The sequence below is a fragment of the Condylura cristata genome, unplaced genomic scaffold (genome assembly GCF_000260355.1).
Source record: "Condylura cristata isolate star-nosed mole 26May11 unplaced genomic scaffold, ConCri1.0 scaffold00015, whole genome shotgun sequence".
Lineage (NCBI taxonomy): Eukaryota > Metazoa > Chordata > Mammalia > Eulipotyphla > Talpidae > Condylura > Condylura cristata.
In genome coordinates this window covers 8,962,558-8,981,446 of record NW_004567116.1, presented here as the reverse complement: position 1 = coordinate 8,981,446, position 18,889 = coordinate 8,962,558, and the positions used below count along the sequence as shown (strand labels likewise).

Genomic DNA, 18,889 nt, shown 5'->3' with positions numbered 1-18,889 from the left:
TCCTGACTCTGTGCCCTTCTTCACAGGGGGAACATGAGAAGAGTAAGCTTCTCCTCTATTCTGGCAAGGGAGATGGGGGTGTCACAAGTCATTTCTACTGGGTTTCCCCCATTCAGTCAGGCACGGAATTCAAACTAAACAAGAATTCTGCTTCCATCTCTCTCCCAGACCACCCCAGCCCCCACCAGACTGCAGTGCTGAGTCTGGAAACACAAAAGCACCCTGCCGGGCTGTGGGGGTGCAGATGCAAGTTGGAGGTCCCACCATAGGCCAGGCACTGTGTTAGGCACTTCACACACAGAGCGCAGGGTGGTCCCCAAGACCTGCCAGCTCCTGTGTCCCTTAGACTAAAAGGTGCTGACTTCGGTGCAGGAAGAACTTCTCTGCTACTGGAGCGGCCTCGAGCAGCAGCGTGTGTGGAAGACAGAATTCTGATATGACTGCCCAGGTTCCTCCTGCCCCCTGGGGCCATTGGCCCCATTGACTCTCCCCTAGATGAGGAGGGGCCCATGAAAGGGAGAGCGAATCACTCCCATAACTAGATGATCCTTCCTGGCACATGCAAAAAGATTCTGCAGATGTAAGTAAGGACCCAAATCAGTTGGTTTGGAGTTAATAGCGGGAGGTCATCCTCGGTTGGCCTGGATTAATCAGGTGAAAGGCAGGCAAGAGGGGCCCAGGCCTTCCTGAAGATAAGGAGCATCTCCTGCTGGCATAGAAGAAGCAAATGGCCATGTGGCTAATAATTGGGAAAGGAGATTCCCCCCCCCTCCAGGAGTTCAGGGTCTTGGTACGAAAGGAAGAGAGCTCTGAATGTTGTCAGAGACCTTCCAAGCAGCCTTGGAAGAGGACCCCCACTCTGGAGAACTCGGCCCAGCCAGTACCTGGGTGCAGCCTGGTGAGAAGCTGAAACAGACCCAGCGAAGCCCGCCCACGCTCTGTGCACTGCTGCGGAAGCTGAGGCCACATGTGTCTGTGGTCAGCTGTCCTACAGTGTAAGAAACTAAACCACTCTCACCTGAGCCACCCTTTCTTCATTTGTAAAATGAGGAACTAACATGAGGTTGTGGTGGGGAGACCCCAGCACCTAGTGAGCTCTGAGAGAGATGAGCTGTGCTTCTTTGTCATGCAGTGTGCTCCTGCCCAGGCAGGAGATGCTATCACAGCAGTAGAGAGCGTGCCTCACTGAGGCATGAGCACTGAGGGCTTCCAGGAGGAGGTGATGTGAAGGACTGTTGGAAGGAGGTAAGAGAGAGGAAAGGAGCATTCCAGAAAGAGAGAACAGCCTAGGCAGAGGCCTCCATGGTAGAAAAGCAAGGAAATGTCAAGAAAAGTCAAGTCTTTCAAAGCAGATGGCAGGTAGAAGGCAAGGCAAGGATGATGGGGACAGGACCCAGAGAGGGCTCAAACATCTCGTGTAGTCATTTGACTTCATTCTACAGGCGCTTTCATGCCTAGAAGCTTTCACGCTTCTACGTGCAGTTGGATAGTGCCTGCAACTGCTGCCCACCAGAGGAAACACTGGACAAGCCAGACAGCATTATGGAACCTCAGGACTGGCCATCAGGACCCAACCTCTAAGCCTCTTCCTTCCTCAGTCTCAGCTTGAGCACTTGTTGGGGCCTCATTGATAGTGGTTGGGCATCAGTCTTTTTTTTTTTTTTTTAAGATTTATTTATTTATTCATACAGAACTGGGGTACAGGCCAGAGATGCGGAGGGTGAGAGGATTCACCAGAGACAGAGTGGGGAGCAGAACAGGCAGACCGACGAAGTACACTGCTGAGGGGAGCAGCGGGCGGGCCAGGAGAGGTCTGCCACGCCATGTGGTCACCTCCGGGGCAGGCGGGAATCGAACTCATGCGGAAGCGGCTTTAGATTCTCAGTGCTGCGCTTTAACCTGCTGCGCCACCAGGGAGGGCCCAGGCATCAGTCTTAATTGCTGTTGAATCGCAGGCTGGCTCAGCAAGGCACTCAAGGCTGAGTTCTGGACCCCAAACTCTTTTTACCATTAACAATCACTTTTAGCACACCTCCTTTCCTGATTCACCTCTATTAGTCATTCAACAAACTGTAATGCTGGTGGTGACCCCCAGCCTAGCAGGAAGTAAATCAGTCGTGTAGGCCACTTTGGTGGAGGCTGTAGACATGGTTATAAGGCAACACAAAAGAGTTGTGCAAATCAGGAAGACAATTCAGAGCAGGCAGCCCTTGAACCAAGACCACTCCTTGCTGGCTAGCAGTGGAAATTGGAGAATGAGATTGTTTGGGGTGAAGAGATGGCAGGTGCAAAGGCATGGAGCCATGAAATCAGGACCAGCATTGGGGTGATGAGGGGGTTCCGGGGATACCAATATCAAAGAGGGATTTGTTCAACCTGGAGCATGATGCTTCCTTCAGTCCTGCTCCTTAGGTTTCCAGCTTGCCTCACCCTTGTCCTGGCCCTGGCTAAAGGAGAGTCCCCTCAGAGATCAAAAGAAAGCACTTTAGCCTGAAGGTGATGAGGAGTCACAGAATATTTTAAGTCGGTGAATGAGATAATCAGATTTGCCTGTTCTGGGGCTCTGCAGGGGGTATGTGGAGGATGAGACAGATGCAGGAGATAATTAAAAGGAATCATCAACAGGATTTGCCATCAAATTGGCTGTAGGGTTCAAGAGCAAGAGCGGAGCAGGGTGACATTTCAGAGTTCACCATGGAGGCCAGCGCGGATGATGGGCAAGTTCACTGGGACACGGGGACTCGGGGGAGAGAAGCTGATTTGATGAGACAGAGAATTCTTTTGAGCACATCTTGAGATTGAGCTGCCTGTGGAATGTTTGCATGAAGATGTTAAGTCCAGGGCTTGGGAGACAAGGATCCCCAGTGGAGATGAGGAAATTGTCATCCAGCTGGTACCTTAAAGTCTTGGGTCTGCATAAAAAAAGGGAGAGACATGAGGGGCAGAACTCCAGATGGACATTAAGAGTCGGAGGAAGAGAGGAAGGAGAAGGCTGGCAGGAGAGGGGAGAAAACCTGGAGACCCAGCGCGGGAGTGAGAACAGGGAGGGTGAAGCGGAGGAGGATGTAGACCAAGCTCAAGGAGCCCCTTGGGGGCTACTTCAGATGGGAGAGAGTTGATCATAGTTATTTCTTGAAGACAAAGAGCCAACAGATAGAGGGAAGAAGATGCTTGAGGGTGTAGGCAAGGAGGGCGTCCAGGCAGTGGGATCCCGGGGTCCCATTTTGGACCAGAGAAGCCTGGACAAAAAGGGAGGCCATTCTGTGGGTGCTGGGTGTGTGGAGACTGGAAAGTGGGAACGGTCCTTAGAGGCATGAGATTTCCTCTGCGGAGAGATCTGCGCTTTCTAGTCATTGAAACTGATGCCCAGCAGCTAGCAGTGGAGTTCCGATCAGGTAGGGAGAGTTGGCATGGGAGCTGCAGTAGGGAGCCAGTGGGAAGTCTGAAATTGTCACTCAGAGCAATGACTAATATGACTAATACAGACGCAGAGACAAAGCTGACTTTTGAAATGACCACTCCCCATTCAGTCATTCACTCATTGGCCATGTCACACTCTGCTGCTATTGAGCACAAGTCCAGATCCTGAAATCAAAGTGCTTGAAATCTAGCTTTCTCCCATTACGCAGTAGTTACCACGTGCCAGGCATGGATTGAGAACGTCATACATCCATCCCAACTAGGAATCGAAACAACCCTGAGGGGAGAGCTACTGCTAAGAAGAAGGAAGTCGGGTCTGAGACTTGAGATGAAATCGACAAGGTCCTGCACACAAGTTGGTCTTTTGGTTTCAGAGCTCACAAAATCTCTCCAGCTCTGTCTTTCCTGCAGGCACCCTTTCTTCTCCCCACTAGATAGATGCGCTCCCACAGGCTGACTTTGCATTCTATCACCCAGGCCCAAGAACAATGGGGCTTCCCAGAGCAGCTAGCGACAGAGCCAGGCCTCCCTCCAGCTGCTCATCTGTGATCGCCACCCTCTGCCTATCCACCCAAGAAAGTCTCCCCACCCAAGGGCCAATCTCCAGACACAAGCCTCCCATAGACACACCACCTCCTCAGGGCCACCTGTCGCCCCTGCCCACCCAGCACCAGTGATGGAGCTGACCCGTGCACACGCGATGGTTGCCCTGGCAGCTGCCTCTCTTCACACGCATGTGGCGGCTCCGGAGTGCCAGCATCCTGCTCAGACTGCCGCAACACACCCTTTGTGACACCTGGAAGCGGCAGCTCTGGGAGCAGGAAGAGCAGCTGGGTGTGATGTGTGATGCTGGGATGGGCTGGGCAAGGCTCCAATTCCGGAGGCTTGGGCGACACACCAGGAGCCATCTGGCCAAACTGGGCATCAATCAGATAGAGCTAACAGGTGCCCCTTGGGTCACTTCAGGGGTGGGGGGGAAGGGATAGGCTGGGACTCACCTCCAAAGGCTCCTGCGTCATTTTGTCACGGACTCCACAGTCAAGAGTGTGGATGATAGTGTTCCCACTGCATGGAAGTGTGTGGTGTGGCACTACTTAATTTCTCTCAAAGCCTCAGTGTCCCCATTCGCCAAATAGTACCCACCCCTCCTAAAACTGCTGTGAGCTTTAAGTACACGTCTGTGGGTCAAGCTCTTAGCATGAGATAAGTTGTACAGTGAGCACTCCAAAGGCATTTAAATCATTATTTTCTGAGCACAGAGGCTGATGAACTGGAGATGCTCAGAGAAGCAAGCTAGAACTGGGAGAGGCTGCTGAAGGTGGTGGAGGGGTACACTTGGGGGGCCTCCTTTCTCCCCTAGGATTATTGGGAAGAGGGCGGAGACACAGCTAAAAGTTAAGGCTACCAGCAGTGGTTCCTAAGTGGGGGAGGTGTGAGGACTGTGGCGAGAAGCTTTACTTTAAAAAGGATTGGGTGGAGAGAGCTCAGCAGGAAAGAACTGAACAAAAAACCAACCTGGAAACCCAGCAGCTAGGCAGCTGGCGAGGGAATGTCAAGCCCAGCCAGAACTACCATAATTCATGGTGTAGGAGGCTACCCTGAGCCAGGCTGCTGGGAAGTAGGAGCCAAGAATCCGGCAAGTCAATCCCCAGGGGCTGGGGGGGATCTCCCAGTGCTCTGCCCCTCCCTCCAGGGAGGACACTCCCTGGGGCCCCAGAAGTTGAAGCAATTCCATTCACCAGGAGTGGGACTGCAGGGCTGGAGAGGAGGGAAGCAGAGCTGAAGCAGGCCTGTTCCTGTCCTTGGCAGCCGACCATGTGAGGGAATCTTAGACATCCCCTGCAGAACCGACAGCACGGAGCATGCAGGAGTTCATGGGCTCTGGGACCTGGCTTAAATCCGGGCTCCCCCACTTCCTGCCTGTGCCATCTTGAGCAAATAAATCACTTGAATGACATCTCGGTGTCCTCATCTGTGACATGGAGGAAGTGATAATATCAACCACCCAGGGTTGCGGTGAGAATCAAATGAGATGTTAATTATTGTTAGAGTGTTAAGAGGAGGCCCAGGAAATGGTTATGGGGCTGAAGGAGACTTTCTGGGAGGGCTCTGTGGGAAATGTGGCACTTGAGAATGGCCTTGACCAATGGCCAGGATTTCTAGAGGCTCGACAGAGAGGGGGTGAGTACTCTGGCAAAGGAAACCACCTGAGCAAAGGTCCGGAGCAGGACAGCTGGAGAAGGGAGGGCTGGCCGTGGGGGTCTGCAGCCGGGTCTCTCCCTCTGTGGGTCTGGTCCAGCCCACCTTCTCCGTGCACTGTCAGAGGTGAAGCCACAACTCTAGGCTAGATTTCTGGTGTCCAGGGCCATGGGGCTGGAAAGACGGAGGCTGCTTTCAGCTACTTCTACCTGAGATTTCCTGGAAAAGAAGGAGGCATTTGAAAGATGCCTCAGAATTTGAAGTATGTCAAGATTTCAGATGGAGAGGATAGTCTGAACAGTGCTATTCAGGCCGAATGCCAGTTCCCAGAATAAGGTGCAGATAAGTAGCAGGAAATGAATGGAACCAGAGAATGAGATGTGGAAAGATGGCGGCAGAGGGGAATGGAGCTAAAGTGCAGGAGAGGGGAGCCATTAAAGGGGGGGGGGGACGGGGAGAGAGTAGATGCTGTGGTCAAAGGTCAGCTTCAGAAAAGGTAAGTGAGGGATAGAATACAGTAGGGACTGGACCTGAGAGGTTCACCAGGGCCCCACCAGCCTGCAGCTGATGAACACCCCAAGAATGACAGGTGCGATGAAGGCCCAGTAACCAAGGGATTTGGAAGGAAAGTACAGGGGGTCATCTAAGGTGGACCCCAAGGAGACCTCCAGTCCTCCCTCCCTCTTTGGCTAGCACCAGGCGCTCCTGGCCCAGGAGACCAAGGAGCTCAGAGAGGCAGGTCCTAGGAGGCAACCCACCTTGACCAGCGCTGGGAAAGCGCTGCAACCATCCCAGCTCCCAGCTGGGCCCCTCTCCTAGCAGCATCCAGATGATCTCTAGGCCCAAAGTCCATCCCCAAATTCAAGGTGTCCCTGAGTATACCCCTGTTCCCCAGCCCCTTCCCCAAATCGAAGAAGTGGTCTTTAAATTGCCCGCGGCGCCGACGGGGTTAAAGCCAGTTCAAGTCCCGCCTCTCCCCTCTACCCCACCTGCGGGTTGCAGCCTGGACAAGCACGGGCTGAGGGGGCGAGAAAGAGGGGGCGCGGGGGGGGGGGAGCGGTGAGGGGGCGGGACGCAGCATTACAGCTGCTGAGTGACAGGCGGGCAGTGATTGGCAGCTGCGGGGGTGGGGGCGGTTAGAAAGCTGGAGTGGGCTCAGGGCGGGCGCCCCACACCCCCAGCCTCGCGCCAGGCGGGGTCGGGGCAGTCACCAGCTGCGCGGGGCTCACGCTCCGTACCCCAGCCGGGGGCTGGGCGGGGCAGCGCCCTCCTCTCCGGACCCCGCGGGCAGGCGGGTGTCTCTAAGGTGATACTCCGGTGCGTAGCAGCGGCGCTGGCTGCAGGAGCGCTCGCCGCCCGGGCTCCCGCTCCGCTCGGGCTTCCGCTCCAGCCGTCCGGGGGGCACGACTCAGCACCCCAGCACCCCCCGAGGACCCCACCCCCGTCACCCCCCAGGGACGCGGGGGGGGTCCCTGCCGGCCTCTCCGAGGCGCGTACCCAGCATTTCTGCTCCGGTCGTCTGAGCCCCGGCGTCGGGAGGGACGTGGGGGACGCTGCGTCTCCCTGACTCCCGGCCTCACGCTCCCGAGCCAGGAGGAAGGGAGCCTGAACTTTAGCTGGGAACCCCGAAAGGCCGCGAGAGCCGCAGGAAGAGGGCGGCCGAAGGATGGCAGAGGGGCCGGGAGAAGGAGGCCCCCGCGGGGACGGGACTGGAGGCAGCCGGGGAGCCCAGGAGGAGGTGGTGCGGCGGCGCTGCCGGCGGGGGGAGGAGGCCGAGGTCTCGCAGCGGTGGCCCCAGGGACCCCACGGCAGGACGGCTGGGCCCCCGATGGAGGAGCAGTTCCATCAGATGCACCTACGAAAACAGGTATCTTACAGGTAAGGAGAATGGGGTAAGTGGGGATCGCAAAGCTTGGGGCCCCACCCCCTTTCAGTCAATATGCAATAAGCATTATTTGAACACTTGCTGCTGGCCTGGCCCTCCTCTGGGGGGAAGGGGGGAGGTTAGAAGCGACTACCAAGGGGATTCTGCCCTCTGGGTGCAGGAGGAAGGGGAGCTTCAGGACCCGTCTCTATAAGAACTGTGAAAGCCCCATTCATTCAACATGGGATTGCTGATGCCAACTGTGTACCAGGCACTGTACTAGGCTTTGAGGAGAAAAATAACCAAGACATGATAACCTTACAAATCCCTGCCTGTCTGGGAAGATGGGAGACATGCATTGCCCGTTCTGGAGAAAAAGAGGGATATCCCCCTCTTCATTCAGCAGGCTTGCCTGAACTTGTCTGTGGGCTGACCCTATGCTGGGCACTGGCCCTTGGAGATGACCAAGGTGCTTCCTGTCCAAACGGCTGAGGCTGAGACTCTGTTGCCTAGAGATGGGAAAGGAAATCCCCTTCTGGACCTTTTCCCCAGCAGCCCCACACTGGCATCCACAGTGGCACCCCAGCTAAATCTTTTTTTTTTTAAAGATTTATTTATTTATGCACACAGAACTGGGGTACAGGCCAGAGGCTCGGGGCGGTGAGAGGCTTCACCAGAGACAGAGTGGGGAGCAGAATAGGCAGATAGATCTACGAAGTACACTGCTGAGGGCAGCAGCGGGCGGGTCAGGAGAGGTCTGCCGCGCCATGTGGTCACCTCCGGGGCAGGTGGGAATCGAACTCATGCGTAAGTGGCTTTAGCTTCTCAGTGCAGTGCTTTAACCCGCTGCGCCACCAGGGAGGGCCCCAGCTAAATCTTAATTAAACCTGTGAAAGAGTCCCACCTCCCTAGTGCTACAACCTCTACCCAGAGGTCCCTGGAGGAATCAGCTGGAATGGACCCCAGACACCATTCTTTTGACCTGGGAGAGGGTGAGGGAAGGCTGTCCCTCAAAAAGGGTGGTAAGTTGCAAAGAGAGGGTGGAGGCAGGACAGGGGCACCCCTCACCTCTCCCAGCTGCCACATGGCAACTTGAACTTGCTGCCCCTCCTTGTCCCAAGTGACCTTTGGAGAGTCCAGCATGGACAGTGAGGCATCAGGACATTGAGTCCTGAAAGCCATCTGCCTGGTTAGAAAGGACAAGTTTCCCAGACGGGTGTGTCTGAGACTGCTCTGTGGGCTTCCGGGAAGATGTTTCATAAAGGTGGCCCAGCCCTAGGAATTCAAAGGAACTCCATATTATTAATGGTCTTGGAACTCTCAGCTTCCATTGTGAGGGGCAGGTTGGGAGAGCACGGGGAGAGGCTTTTCCACCATCATGACATAAGAAGGAGAAATGGAAGAAGTTGGGTTCCCTTGGTCCCTACCTTTACTTTGGAAGGAATGCAAGGGTCGGCGCACACTGGGCTCCAATACCAAGACCTTCTAGAACATGCTACCTTTTGCCTGCAGGTAAAGGAGACCCTGTGATTCCCCTGGAAGAGAGGAGAGTACAGAGGGGGATGGAATATAAGAAGTAAAAGCCTGGAAGAAACATTAGTCTGGGGATTAGGAGACCTGCCTTGTATTTCATTTCTGCCAGTGATTTGCTGAGCGTCCTTGAGCTAGATAGGATCTCTCTGGACCTTAGTTCTTTGCTTGTGACGTAAGGAGGTGACCCCAAGATTTTCCTTGGTTGTGAGTCAGGGACAAATAGCATCTGTAACTGGAAAGGAAGTCAGTGGAGTAGAGGCTTAGAGAAGAGGGGCAGAGCTACTTAAAGCACTGAGGGGAGATGTGGTCGAGCACACACAGAGGCCCCGCAACATCCCAAACTCAAGGCTGTGAGGTAACCAGGCTGTGAAGGGAGCTGGAGAGCTCAGATCCTATGTGAAAGCAGCAGGAGACAGCGCCTGAGCTGGCCCTGGCAGGTGCCCTGGATGAATAGGGAGACACCTTCCGCCCAACCCTAGGGCTAGGCCAGGAGCCCACTCCTCTCACCAGAGCTGGACAAAGCACCAAGGCAGAGAGCCCCCTGGGTAGACTGAGGGCAGAAGAAGCCCCCAGAAAAAGCAGCCCTCCAAAGCCTGTCGAGGCCCAGGGGACACCTGGCTCAGCCTCCCTTGGGGCTGAGTGGCCCGATGGCCAGTGCCGGGGCGGGCAGGAGCTCAGGCCCACGGTCACCCCCTTCCATCCTCCGCCTGCCACAGAAGCCTGCCACAGATCCAGGCAGCTCTGGCTCGCAGCTAAACCTCCCACCCTGCTGTGAAGAGTTGCTAAGAAAAGCATTTGAAAGCCCTTCGGAGAGAAAAGGCTTTTAGACAGAAGTAATGTGGGGGCAAAAAATCCGAGGGCGAGGGTGGAAGCGGAAGCTGGATTAAGGCTTGGCTGCCTTTGACGTCAGTGAGGACCAGGGCTTTCAGCCGCACCGCAGAAGCTCTTAGGGGTGTGGGGATTTCTGAGAAATAGGTTCGCTTTCCCCCAAAAAGCCTCAGCATGGGTTGGAAGCAGTTGGGGCAACTGCTTTAGGTAGGTGAAGAGGTGTCAGGTCTGTGCCAGGAGAAACCTGGGGTGGGGGGCAGGGCGAGGACAGACAGCGTGTGTCTGCATCTGGGGTGAGGAATAGTAGCCCCATATTCGAGAGAAAGGCCTCAAGGCTCAGGATTGAGCTCAGTGGCCGTGTGGGCAGCCTGAGCCTGGGATCAGCCAGGCCTTGCAGGATGCTGGATTTGCTCTGAAAGGACTAGATAGAAGATGCAGAACTTTGGCCTCTGTAGCTAAGCCCAGTAGCCCCAAACCAGGTCTCCTGGGGACCTCTTCTAAAATCATTCTAACCCTGTCTCTTGAGATTCTGTGTCTGGAGTTGGACCTGGGATTCTCAACTCTAAAAACCTCTCCACATAGCTTTGATAGTCAAGCAGGCTTGGAAACCACTGGTTTCACCTGTGAAGAAGCTGCAAAGGAGCAAGAAAGGGTAGAAAGGGAGTGAAATAACTGGGGTGGGCAGCGTTGGAGGGGGCCATGCTGGTGTATCCACAGAAGGGCCTTGAGGGAGGACCAGAGGCGCTGTCTAGAGTCCTGGTCGTGGACCAGGGGCTGTATGCTATGGAAGCATCGGACCTCGCCCCTCCTTGACAGAATCATGACCCAGTACAGGGCCAGATATTTTAGGCTCTGCAGTCACGCGGCCTCTGTGGCAACCACTCTGCCATTGTAGCCATAGACAATATGTAAACGGATGGCTTGGCTGAGTTCCAGTCAAACTTTATTTATAGCCTCTGAACTTTAAATTTCATATCATTTCGACTGTCACAAATATTATTCTTTTGCCTTTTTCTCAACGATTTAAATTTGTCAAAACCCTTCTTAGCCACGCAAAACCACACAGCAGGCTCAAGGTGGCCCACGGGTCCTCAATACCACACCCGCCCACACACACACACACACCCAGTAGATGGCACAGAACCAACGCCTGGGAAAGACAGCTCATTGTGGGTACGGGGTAGCCGGAGTGGTGGCGCAATGCATGGGTACCCCGGCTCCAGGTACGAGAGACCCAGGTTGAATGCCAGCCCTGCTCTTTCTTAACTAGGTAAGTCCTTTCACCTGTGACCCAATTTCCTCATATGGAAAATTGGGAACAATAATACCTGCTGACTGGAGGGACACTGGGGCGATGAGCGAAGATAGGAGACGCAAAGTTCCTAGCTCGCAGCTGTTTTTCTTTGGCCTCTCTTGGTGGCCCTTGACCTGGGTTGGGAGGGCCCAGGAATCCCCCCAGGGAGCAGTGAGTAGGTGGTGACATTTGGGGTGGCAGACTTTAAGAGACTAACCGTGTGTAGACACCCCACCCCACCCCCCAGTTAGCTGGGGGAAGCTATCTGGAGTGCCAACTGCCAGGGGAGGGTGCCCCCTGCTGCGGGCACGCGGCTATGGGCACACAGCTCCTCGAGGGAGGGGCACCTAATCCAACTCTCCCTGCTGCTATTTACCAGAAGCTAAAAATAGCCCAAGAGTGACAGGGAGATGGGCCGATTTGTAATTTAAATAGCAACAGGATAAAGCAAGGAGCTGCAAGAGATCACATTCTGTCCTGAATTAAAAATGCAAAAACCGGGGGCAGAGAGCTGAGCTAGAGCTGGAGGAGGGGGCCAGCTGCCAGAGGAAGCCGGAAGTTGGGGGTCTATCCATTTTCCTTCCTTTGGCAAGGGCGGGGCCCAGGCCCAGCCCGGAACTCCTTCTTCCCCTCTGGGACCCGAGGTTCTTGCTGACTAGTGAGTCAAAGGCCAGGGAGGGCTGTGTTGGAGGTGGGGCCGGGCTCCTTGGAGGCAGCCAGGCAGCGCCTGGGGTCCCAGGGAGAGGGGTTTATCTGGCCCCGCTTTGACATAGACGTGGGGTTGTTGGGACATGCCCCCCACAGCAGGGGAGCAGGGCCATTTGGGCATTTCGGAGGGAGACGCTGGACCCATTACAACAGAGGTATTGAGCAGGACCTTGCTCTGGTTTGCTGCTGAAAATGCAGCCCTGAAGCGGGCATCAGAAGCCTGAGATAAGAGTCTCATTTTTGCCTCGTTTTTGCAATTTCATAGCAGAACATTGAGAGGGGGTCTCAAGCGTGCAAGTGAGCACAGGCCAGGGAAGATGCCCAGCGGGTAGGGAAGGTACTGGGGGGAGATTTGGCTGATGCTGGGCTCTTCTGTGCTGGACCAGTGCTCTTGGCCTACAAATGTCTGGGGGAAGAAAGATCACCACAGAGTAGGTAGGGACCCACGGCCACTGGGTAGGTAGCACCTTACTGGCGAGGAGAGACTGAGCCTCAGAGAAGTCAAGCAGTTTGTTAAGATCACACAGCCAGTAGCTGGTAGAGAATCCAGATTAACTTCACTCCAAAGTCCTTTTTACTCTATCTGGCTTCCAAGGGCCTGGACTTTCATCCTTAAGGATGGTTTCTTTTGGCTCTGTACTAAAAGCATAAATGTCCCTGGAAGGGGTAATAAGTCAGGGGTGTGGGGACTCAAAGTGACTTGGCAGCCAGACCTTATGAGCCAACAGATGGTGGTGCAAGGCTGGCTGGCTGGGGGCCTACTGATCTTGCCCACCCCCGGGCTTGGTGCTCTGGTCCAAGCTGGGGCAAAAGGAAGCTCTTTCAGGTAGATCCAGCTGACCCAGGGTGAGAGCACAGCTACCCAGTTTCCTCTCACCTCACGCCTGGGGCATGCCAAAGACAGTTTCCGAAAGAGCTGGTGGTTTGGGGGATCACGTTTGAGTGCACTTAGTATAACTACAGTTCTCTTGTTCCAGTGGGAAAGTGAACTCAGCTTCTCCTCCAGGTTTCTTCCTGCTCAGCACTTTCCTGAAGCTGCCCACAAGGAGCCTAATCAAATTTCCATCTGTCATTAGCCTGCAGCACCTGCAGCCCAAGTCCAGTATATCTGTCCCCTCTGTAGGGTCAGAGGCCCAGCTCCTGGGGAGGGCCAGCAAACAGCAGGTGCCCAAGGGCTCTGGTCTTGCTCCCAAAGCCTTCGATAGGTACCTGAGTCACAGCCTTAGCTGCTGGGGCGCTTAGACTCAGACTCCCCGTGTCTCCCACTCACCCTATCTGGAAGCCAGTTTCTATGTTTCTGCTCAACTTGTCAGATACCTACATTCGTTTCAACTTCCCTAGGAAGTTACTGAGCACATGTCTGTGCCTCCAGTGCAGAGCTAGGATCAACAGAAGGTTTGAGAGCTTTGTAAGAAGACAAGACTTGTGTGCAAGAAAGTTTCCACAATAAGGGAATCTAGTTGGGAAAAATATCATAAGATGCCACTAGACAAGTCAGTGGGGCAGAGTCCTGGCTCCGGAGTGGGTTTTGACACAGATAGATAGATATTTGCATGAAATAATGAATGAATGAGTTCCTGCAGCCCGAGGGAAGTGGTTAGACTGAAACTGTCAGAGCTAGATGAATATTTTGAAATCACCTGGTACAATCCAGAGATATGTAGTGATGTGCTCAAAATCACACAGCAGGGGCCAGAGTGTGAATCTCTGTGTGTCTGTGACTCTATCCACCCTCCCCCATTTTGCTTTTTGGGCTGGGGTTTGAAGGATGGAGATGTTGCTTGGCCAAACATGAAGAGCGGAAAGGTCAAAGAGAAAACCAGGGCCTCCCTGGTGGCGCAAGGGTTAGATCTCAGCACGATGAAGCTATCAGCAGCCACTGCAGCTCCATCTGATCCCTGGCCAGGGAGCTGACCCGCATAGCGCAGCAGACCTCTCCTGTCTCACCCACTGCTCCCCTCAGCAGTGTATTTCGGTACATCCGCCTATTCTGTTCCCCACTCTATCTCTGGTGAATCCTCTCACCCCCCTGCACCTCTGGCCTGTACCCCAGTTCTGTATGCAAACATAAATAAAAATAAATGTTTAAAAAGAGAGAGAGCAGCATGTGAGGGTGGCATGCTTAAAAAGCATAGGGAGGCCCTCCCTGGTGGCGCAGCAGGTTAAAGCCCAGCACTAAGAAGCTTAAGCCACTTCCGCATGAGTTTGATCCCTGCTTGCCCCTGAGGTGACCACATGGAAGTGACCACATGGCGTAGCAGACCTCTCCTGACCCGCCCGCTGCTCCCCTCAGCAGTGTACTTTGTCAATCTGCCTGTTCTGCTCCCCACTCTGTCTCTGGTGAAGCCTCTCACCCTCGGCATCTCTGGCCTATATTCTATATGAATAAATAAATCTTAAAAAAAAAAAAAAAAGGCCCTCCCTGGTGGCGCAGAGGGTTAAAGCACAGCACTAAGAAGCTTAAGCCACTTCCGCATGAGTTTGATTCCTGCTTGCCCCGGAGGTGACCACATGGAAGTGACCACATGGCGTGGCAGACCTCTCCTGACCCGCCCACTGCTCCCCTCAGAAATGTGCTTCGTAGATCTGCCTGTTCTGCTCCCCACTCTGTCTCTGGTGAATCCTATCACCCTCCACATCTCTGGCCTGTACCCCAGTTCTGTATGAATAAAACTTAAAAAAAAAAAAAAAGCATGGGGAAAGAGGCCAGAAACCCCAAGTGGACACCCGCGGGGAGGCAGGCATCAGCACATGCGGCCAGTGTGCAGCGCTCTGTAGGGAAAACCTGCAAGAAGAAGCCAAAGGAAAGGGAGAGGAGCATAAGGAGCCTTGAAGGACAGGCCAAGGAGGCTGGCTTGGCTGGTTTTGAGAGCAGAAGCTGTCCAGGTTGTGGGCTGAGTATTTGGTGTCCTGGTACATTTCTTTTCCCCAGCTCCCATTTGCTCATCCAGGCCACAGAAAGTAGAACGCCTCACCCTCTGGGGCCTCAAAAAGCCCAGAATAATTTTCTTACCCAGATTCCTCTTCCTGTGAGTATCTTGGTGGATTCTGAGGGGTCCCCAGTTCCCCAGTGCTGGCACATGTTGTCCTAGGGACTGCCAAGGGCATCCTCCCCTGCGCTCTGCACCTGTCTCCTTCAGCCTTGTCCGCCCACCCCACCTGGAACGCACTGACAGCTTGGAGGAGTTCTAGGCCCAGAGGGCCCCGACCGACCGAGGGTCAGGACTGCCTCACAGAGCCGCCAGCCTGCCCCACTTCCCCTTCAGGAGCCACATTTCCTGTCCGCTGCTGCTCCAGGGCTGCCAGAAGCCACAGATGGAAAACAAGCCCAGCCCCATTTCCTCTGTTTAACTGCCCAGGCTACTTGCTCGGTCCCTGGGAGAGATCAGTGCAGGCCTGCTCGGCCTCCTTCTAGAACAGAACTGAGCCTGGCTGGCAGGCTCTGATGGATCACAGCACAGGAGTCTTTTAGAGGGGTTCAGAGAAAATGGCAGCAGAGTCTGTGGCAAAGGAGGTGCCTAGCACACGCTAAGTCCCCAACTTGAGCAGGGCAATGAGATGTCTTATTTAAGGGCACAGACTCCTTGTACCATTAACCAGCCGGATGACCATGGGCAAAAGAACCTGGTTTCCCTGTGCCCAGTCTCTGTACAGGGAGGAAAATAAATAGCTCTCAGGGTCATGAGGATTCCAAGGGTTCTGGCACAGATGTATCCAAGAAATATTTGCTATTGTTTTATTATTAATGAGTATTAATTATTCATGACATAGCATGATATATTAAACAAATATTTGTTGGGAAATATTGTGTTCCAGTCATCAGGGACACAGACGTGATTACAGCACCAGATGGAGGTTTCCAAGGGCTGAGAGAGCAGCGTGTACTTTCCCACATCTGCAGGTTCCATGGCATAAATGTTGCACTGAACTGAACTGACACCATTTCTGTCCTCGAGAAATTTACAGCCTTTCTGGGGTAACAAACAGCGAAATAACTAATTATAGAGCAGTGTGATTAAAGAGCGCTGGAGGAAGATACGATTCCCATCCCAGAACCAGCCCTAGCAACAAAGAGCAGGTGTCTAATAAAGACCGTCTCAGCCTTCCCTTCCCAGCTCGTCAGGGTGGCCTCAAAGTCCAGCACGGCCTGGCCCCTTTGCTGTTGCCAGGCACACACTGTGCCCTTCTTGCTCAGGGCCTTTGCCCTTACCGTTCCTTCCAGCTAGAATACTGTTCCAGTTAGTCACACCGTTTACTCTCTCAGTTCACTGCTGTCTGTTCTCAAATGTCATCTTCTCAGAAGCTAGCACTCCGGTCAGGATTATCTGCCTCTTCCCCTTCGCTAAGCTCCGTTTCTCTCTAAAGCACCTCTCATTACCTGAGGTTGCGTATACTGATTACTTCTTGTCTCAGGATCTTCCCCTCCCAGGGGCTGCTTCCTTTGCTCACTGTTAGTTCTCTGATGCCCAGAAGGCACTGACACATACTTACGGAGTGAATGCTTTTGTAAAATCGCAGCTTCGCACTAGTGAGCTCAGCTACCACGGCAGCCCCCTTCCATTTCACAGGTGAGAAAACTGAGGCTCAGAAAAGCTCACCGAGACAGGCATTCATCGAGTTATCTACTTACATGCTACCTAATTCCAAGAAGGATCTCGGGTGACTCAGGTCTGTGGCCAAGTCACACAGCTGTTACAGAAACAGGACTTGTGCCCCATCTGACTCCACCCTGGCTGCTCTTTCCACTCTGCCACTGTCCTGGGTACCCACCCAGTGTGTCACGCTGTGAGGTTCACAGAGCCTACAGGAGAGCTGTGTGTGGGTTGGGCACCTCGCCAGTTTACCTGGTAGTGGTGATACGGTGGGCAATCTCAGCAGGATCAAGGGGTGAAGATCAGAAAGGCAAGTGGAGAAGGCCAGGCAGGGACTGAGATTCAGATTCCAGCCTGAGCAGGCCTGGTGGCTGCCTGGCAGCCTTTGGCTCTCGGGGCTGATTCCTGCCGCTGGGCTGGGCTTGTCCCCACCTGCCTGGCGCCCTCCCTTGCAGCAGCTCTTCCCAGCCAGCCTCCAGCCCCAGCCAGCGGAAGGCGCCTATAGGACCCATGGTCCTCTGCTGGGGCAGCCTGCTGGCTTCTTGCAGGCCCCCCGGTCAGGAAGTGCCGAAAGAGGAAGAGAGTCGCCGGGCAGGATGAGCGCCCGGGGGGCCGGCCACAGTACTGGGGGAAGCTGCAATGAGGCGGCAGCTCTGGGCCCCGCGGAGGCGCTGGGCGCGGAAGACGGGGACCGGCCCTGGGCACTGAGGCAGATGTGGCGTTACCGCTCCTGGGACGTGCCACAGATCCCAGCCGAGGCCCCCCAGACACAGTAGGTACTTGGGTGGCCCGGGAATTTGCACAGGGACCAGAGACGTCCAGTCCTCCTTGAGTCTTTTATCTGGAGCTGGAGGGGGGTGGTAACAAAAGTAGGATTGCCAAGTTGGGGTCTCACAGGTCTGCAGAGGCTCAGAAAAGGACTTAAAGGTTCTTGGCAGGGGGAGGGAAGCTCTGGTGTTTGAATTGTTGGGGGGCTGTGTGGTGGAGGGTTGAACTCAGAGCCGCTAAGAGCTGAGGGAACTAACAACAGGGACATCTGGGAAGGGCGAGCCCCCAGAAGAGTTTGATACTGGAAGCTGTCAGGCCATGTGCCAACTCAGTGGGGTCTTCAGCTGCCTCTGATCTCAGAGCTGGTTGCAAGAACCACTGGGTAACTTCCCCTCACAGATCTTGCACCCCAGAAGTAACGTGGCAGGCCCACTGGGCATCTCCCTGCTCTCCTTTCGCCCACCCTGGCACCAGCTGATGGTTGAAGGATTAGTCCCACCTCCCCCACCAGACCTTCTCCAGATCTGAAGGAAGCTGGGAGAAGGATTCTGAACTTACGGGTGTTGACTACTCAAAACCCCGGGTGTACCAACAGGTCACAGCCACAGGCGTTGGCTTTAAACGAACGGCTAAGACTGGGAAAAGGGCTGCCAGCACGCCCAGAGGAGAGGGTGAAATTGCAGGTGACACAGGATGAGGCTTTCGCAGAGAGGAGTGCTAAGAGAAACAGCAGGCAGCTGTCCTGGGCACCAGGGTGGCACCGTCTGGGAGTGAGATGCCCTTGCTCTCGGGCTTCCTGGTCTCCCTTTTGCCAGCCCTGCAGGGGCCATCCTGGGCTGCTGAGCTGCTGACTGCCCAGCAAGGGTGGCGGCAGTGCCCTGGCTGGGCACCGCTTCCAATTGCTTTTCTCATCTCTGGAGGGAAATCACCTCTGCTAACCTTGGGGGTGTTTGTGGGGTGTGCTCATGTGTGCAATACACTTCTGTGGGTGATGTGTGTAAAAAGGGATGAGATAATGGAACTATGGTCTGGGGAGCTATTTGTGCACAGGAAAAAAGACGTGTGTGTTCTCTGTGGGTGTGTATCTTGGTGGACGAGGGTGGTCCTCGTACATTTTATGAGCGTGTAAGAGGCGTGTGCTTCAGAAGAGATCTACAGCTTCCATTGGCTGTTGGGAATGCTGTGTGTTAATGGGTGAGAGGGTTGGAAGCAGCTGTGTAAAACAATTTGTACAACAGACCAGTCTGTTCTTTGTTGGGGTGTGCAAGGATCATTAAGTGCCTTTGGTCCTGGTATTCATTTCTGAGTGTGAGAAGCTGGGGTGGGAGGTATTTGAGTAATGAGTGAGCATACTTGTGTGTGAGAGGCGTGCTTCTTCTGTGTGTATGGGGAGCACTGTGTGACTGCTGTTCCCGTGGGTGTGATTTGGGAGAGCCGAGGGGGAAGGGTGGAGCCCGCAGGAGTGCTGTGCGCGGGCACAGGGTGTGTGAGAGAGGCGTCTATTCCGTGTAGCTGTGGGAGGCGAGGTGGTGACAGCCCCTTCGCGAGTGTTCACTTGTGAGCACGCAGGCTGTTCGGTGGGAGCGGGCCAGGGAGAAAAGGACTGTGCCAGGGTGCCCGCAGTGCGGGTGTGCCGGGCGGACCAGCCGCGGGGCGGGGGCGGGGCCTCGGTCGCCCCGCCCC

The 18,889-nt window shown here is 54.7% G+C and overlaps 1 protein-coding gene across 2 annotated transcripts in view; it reads left to right on the top strand.

Annotated features, from left to right (window-relative positions):
- The first annotated feature begins 7,226 nt into the window (after positions 1-7,226).
- DGKZ (diacylglycerol kinase, zeta) overlaps positions 7,227-18,889 on the top strand; it is a 38,539-nt gene continuing 26,876 nt past the window's right edge. The window contains exon 1 of one of the 2 annotated variants that reach the window (XM_004682869.2): positions 7,227-7,497. In XM_004682869.2, coding sequence (XP_004682926.1) covers positions 7,286-7,497 — 212 coding nt within the window. In that variant the 5' untranslated portion in view covers positions 7,227-7,285. Of the gene's footprint in view, positions 7,498-17,034; positions 17,211-18,889 lie in introns of those variants that run through there. The other variant, XM_012725414.1, reaches the window with a different exon arrangement.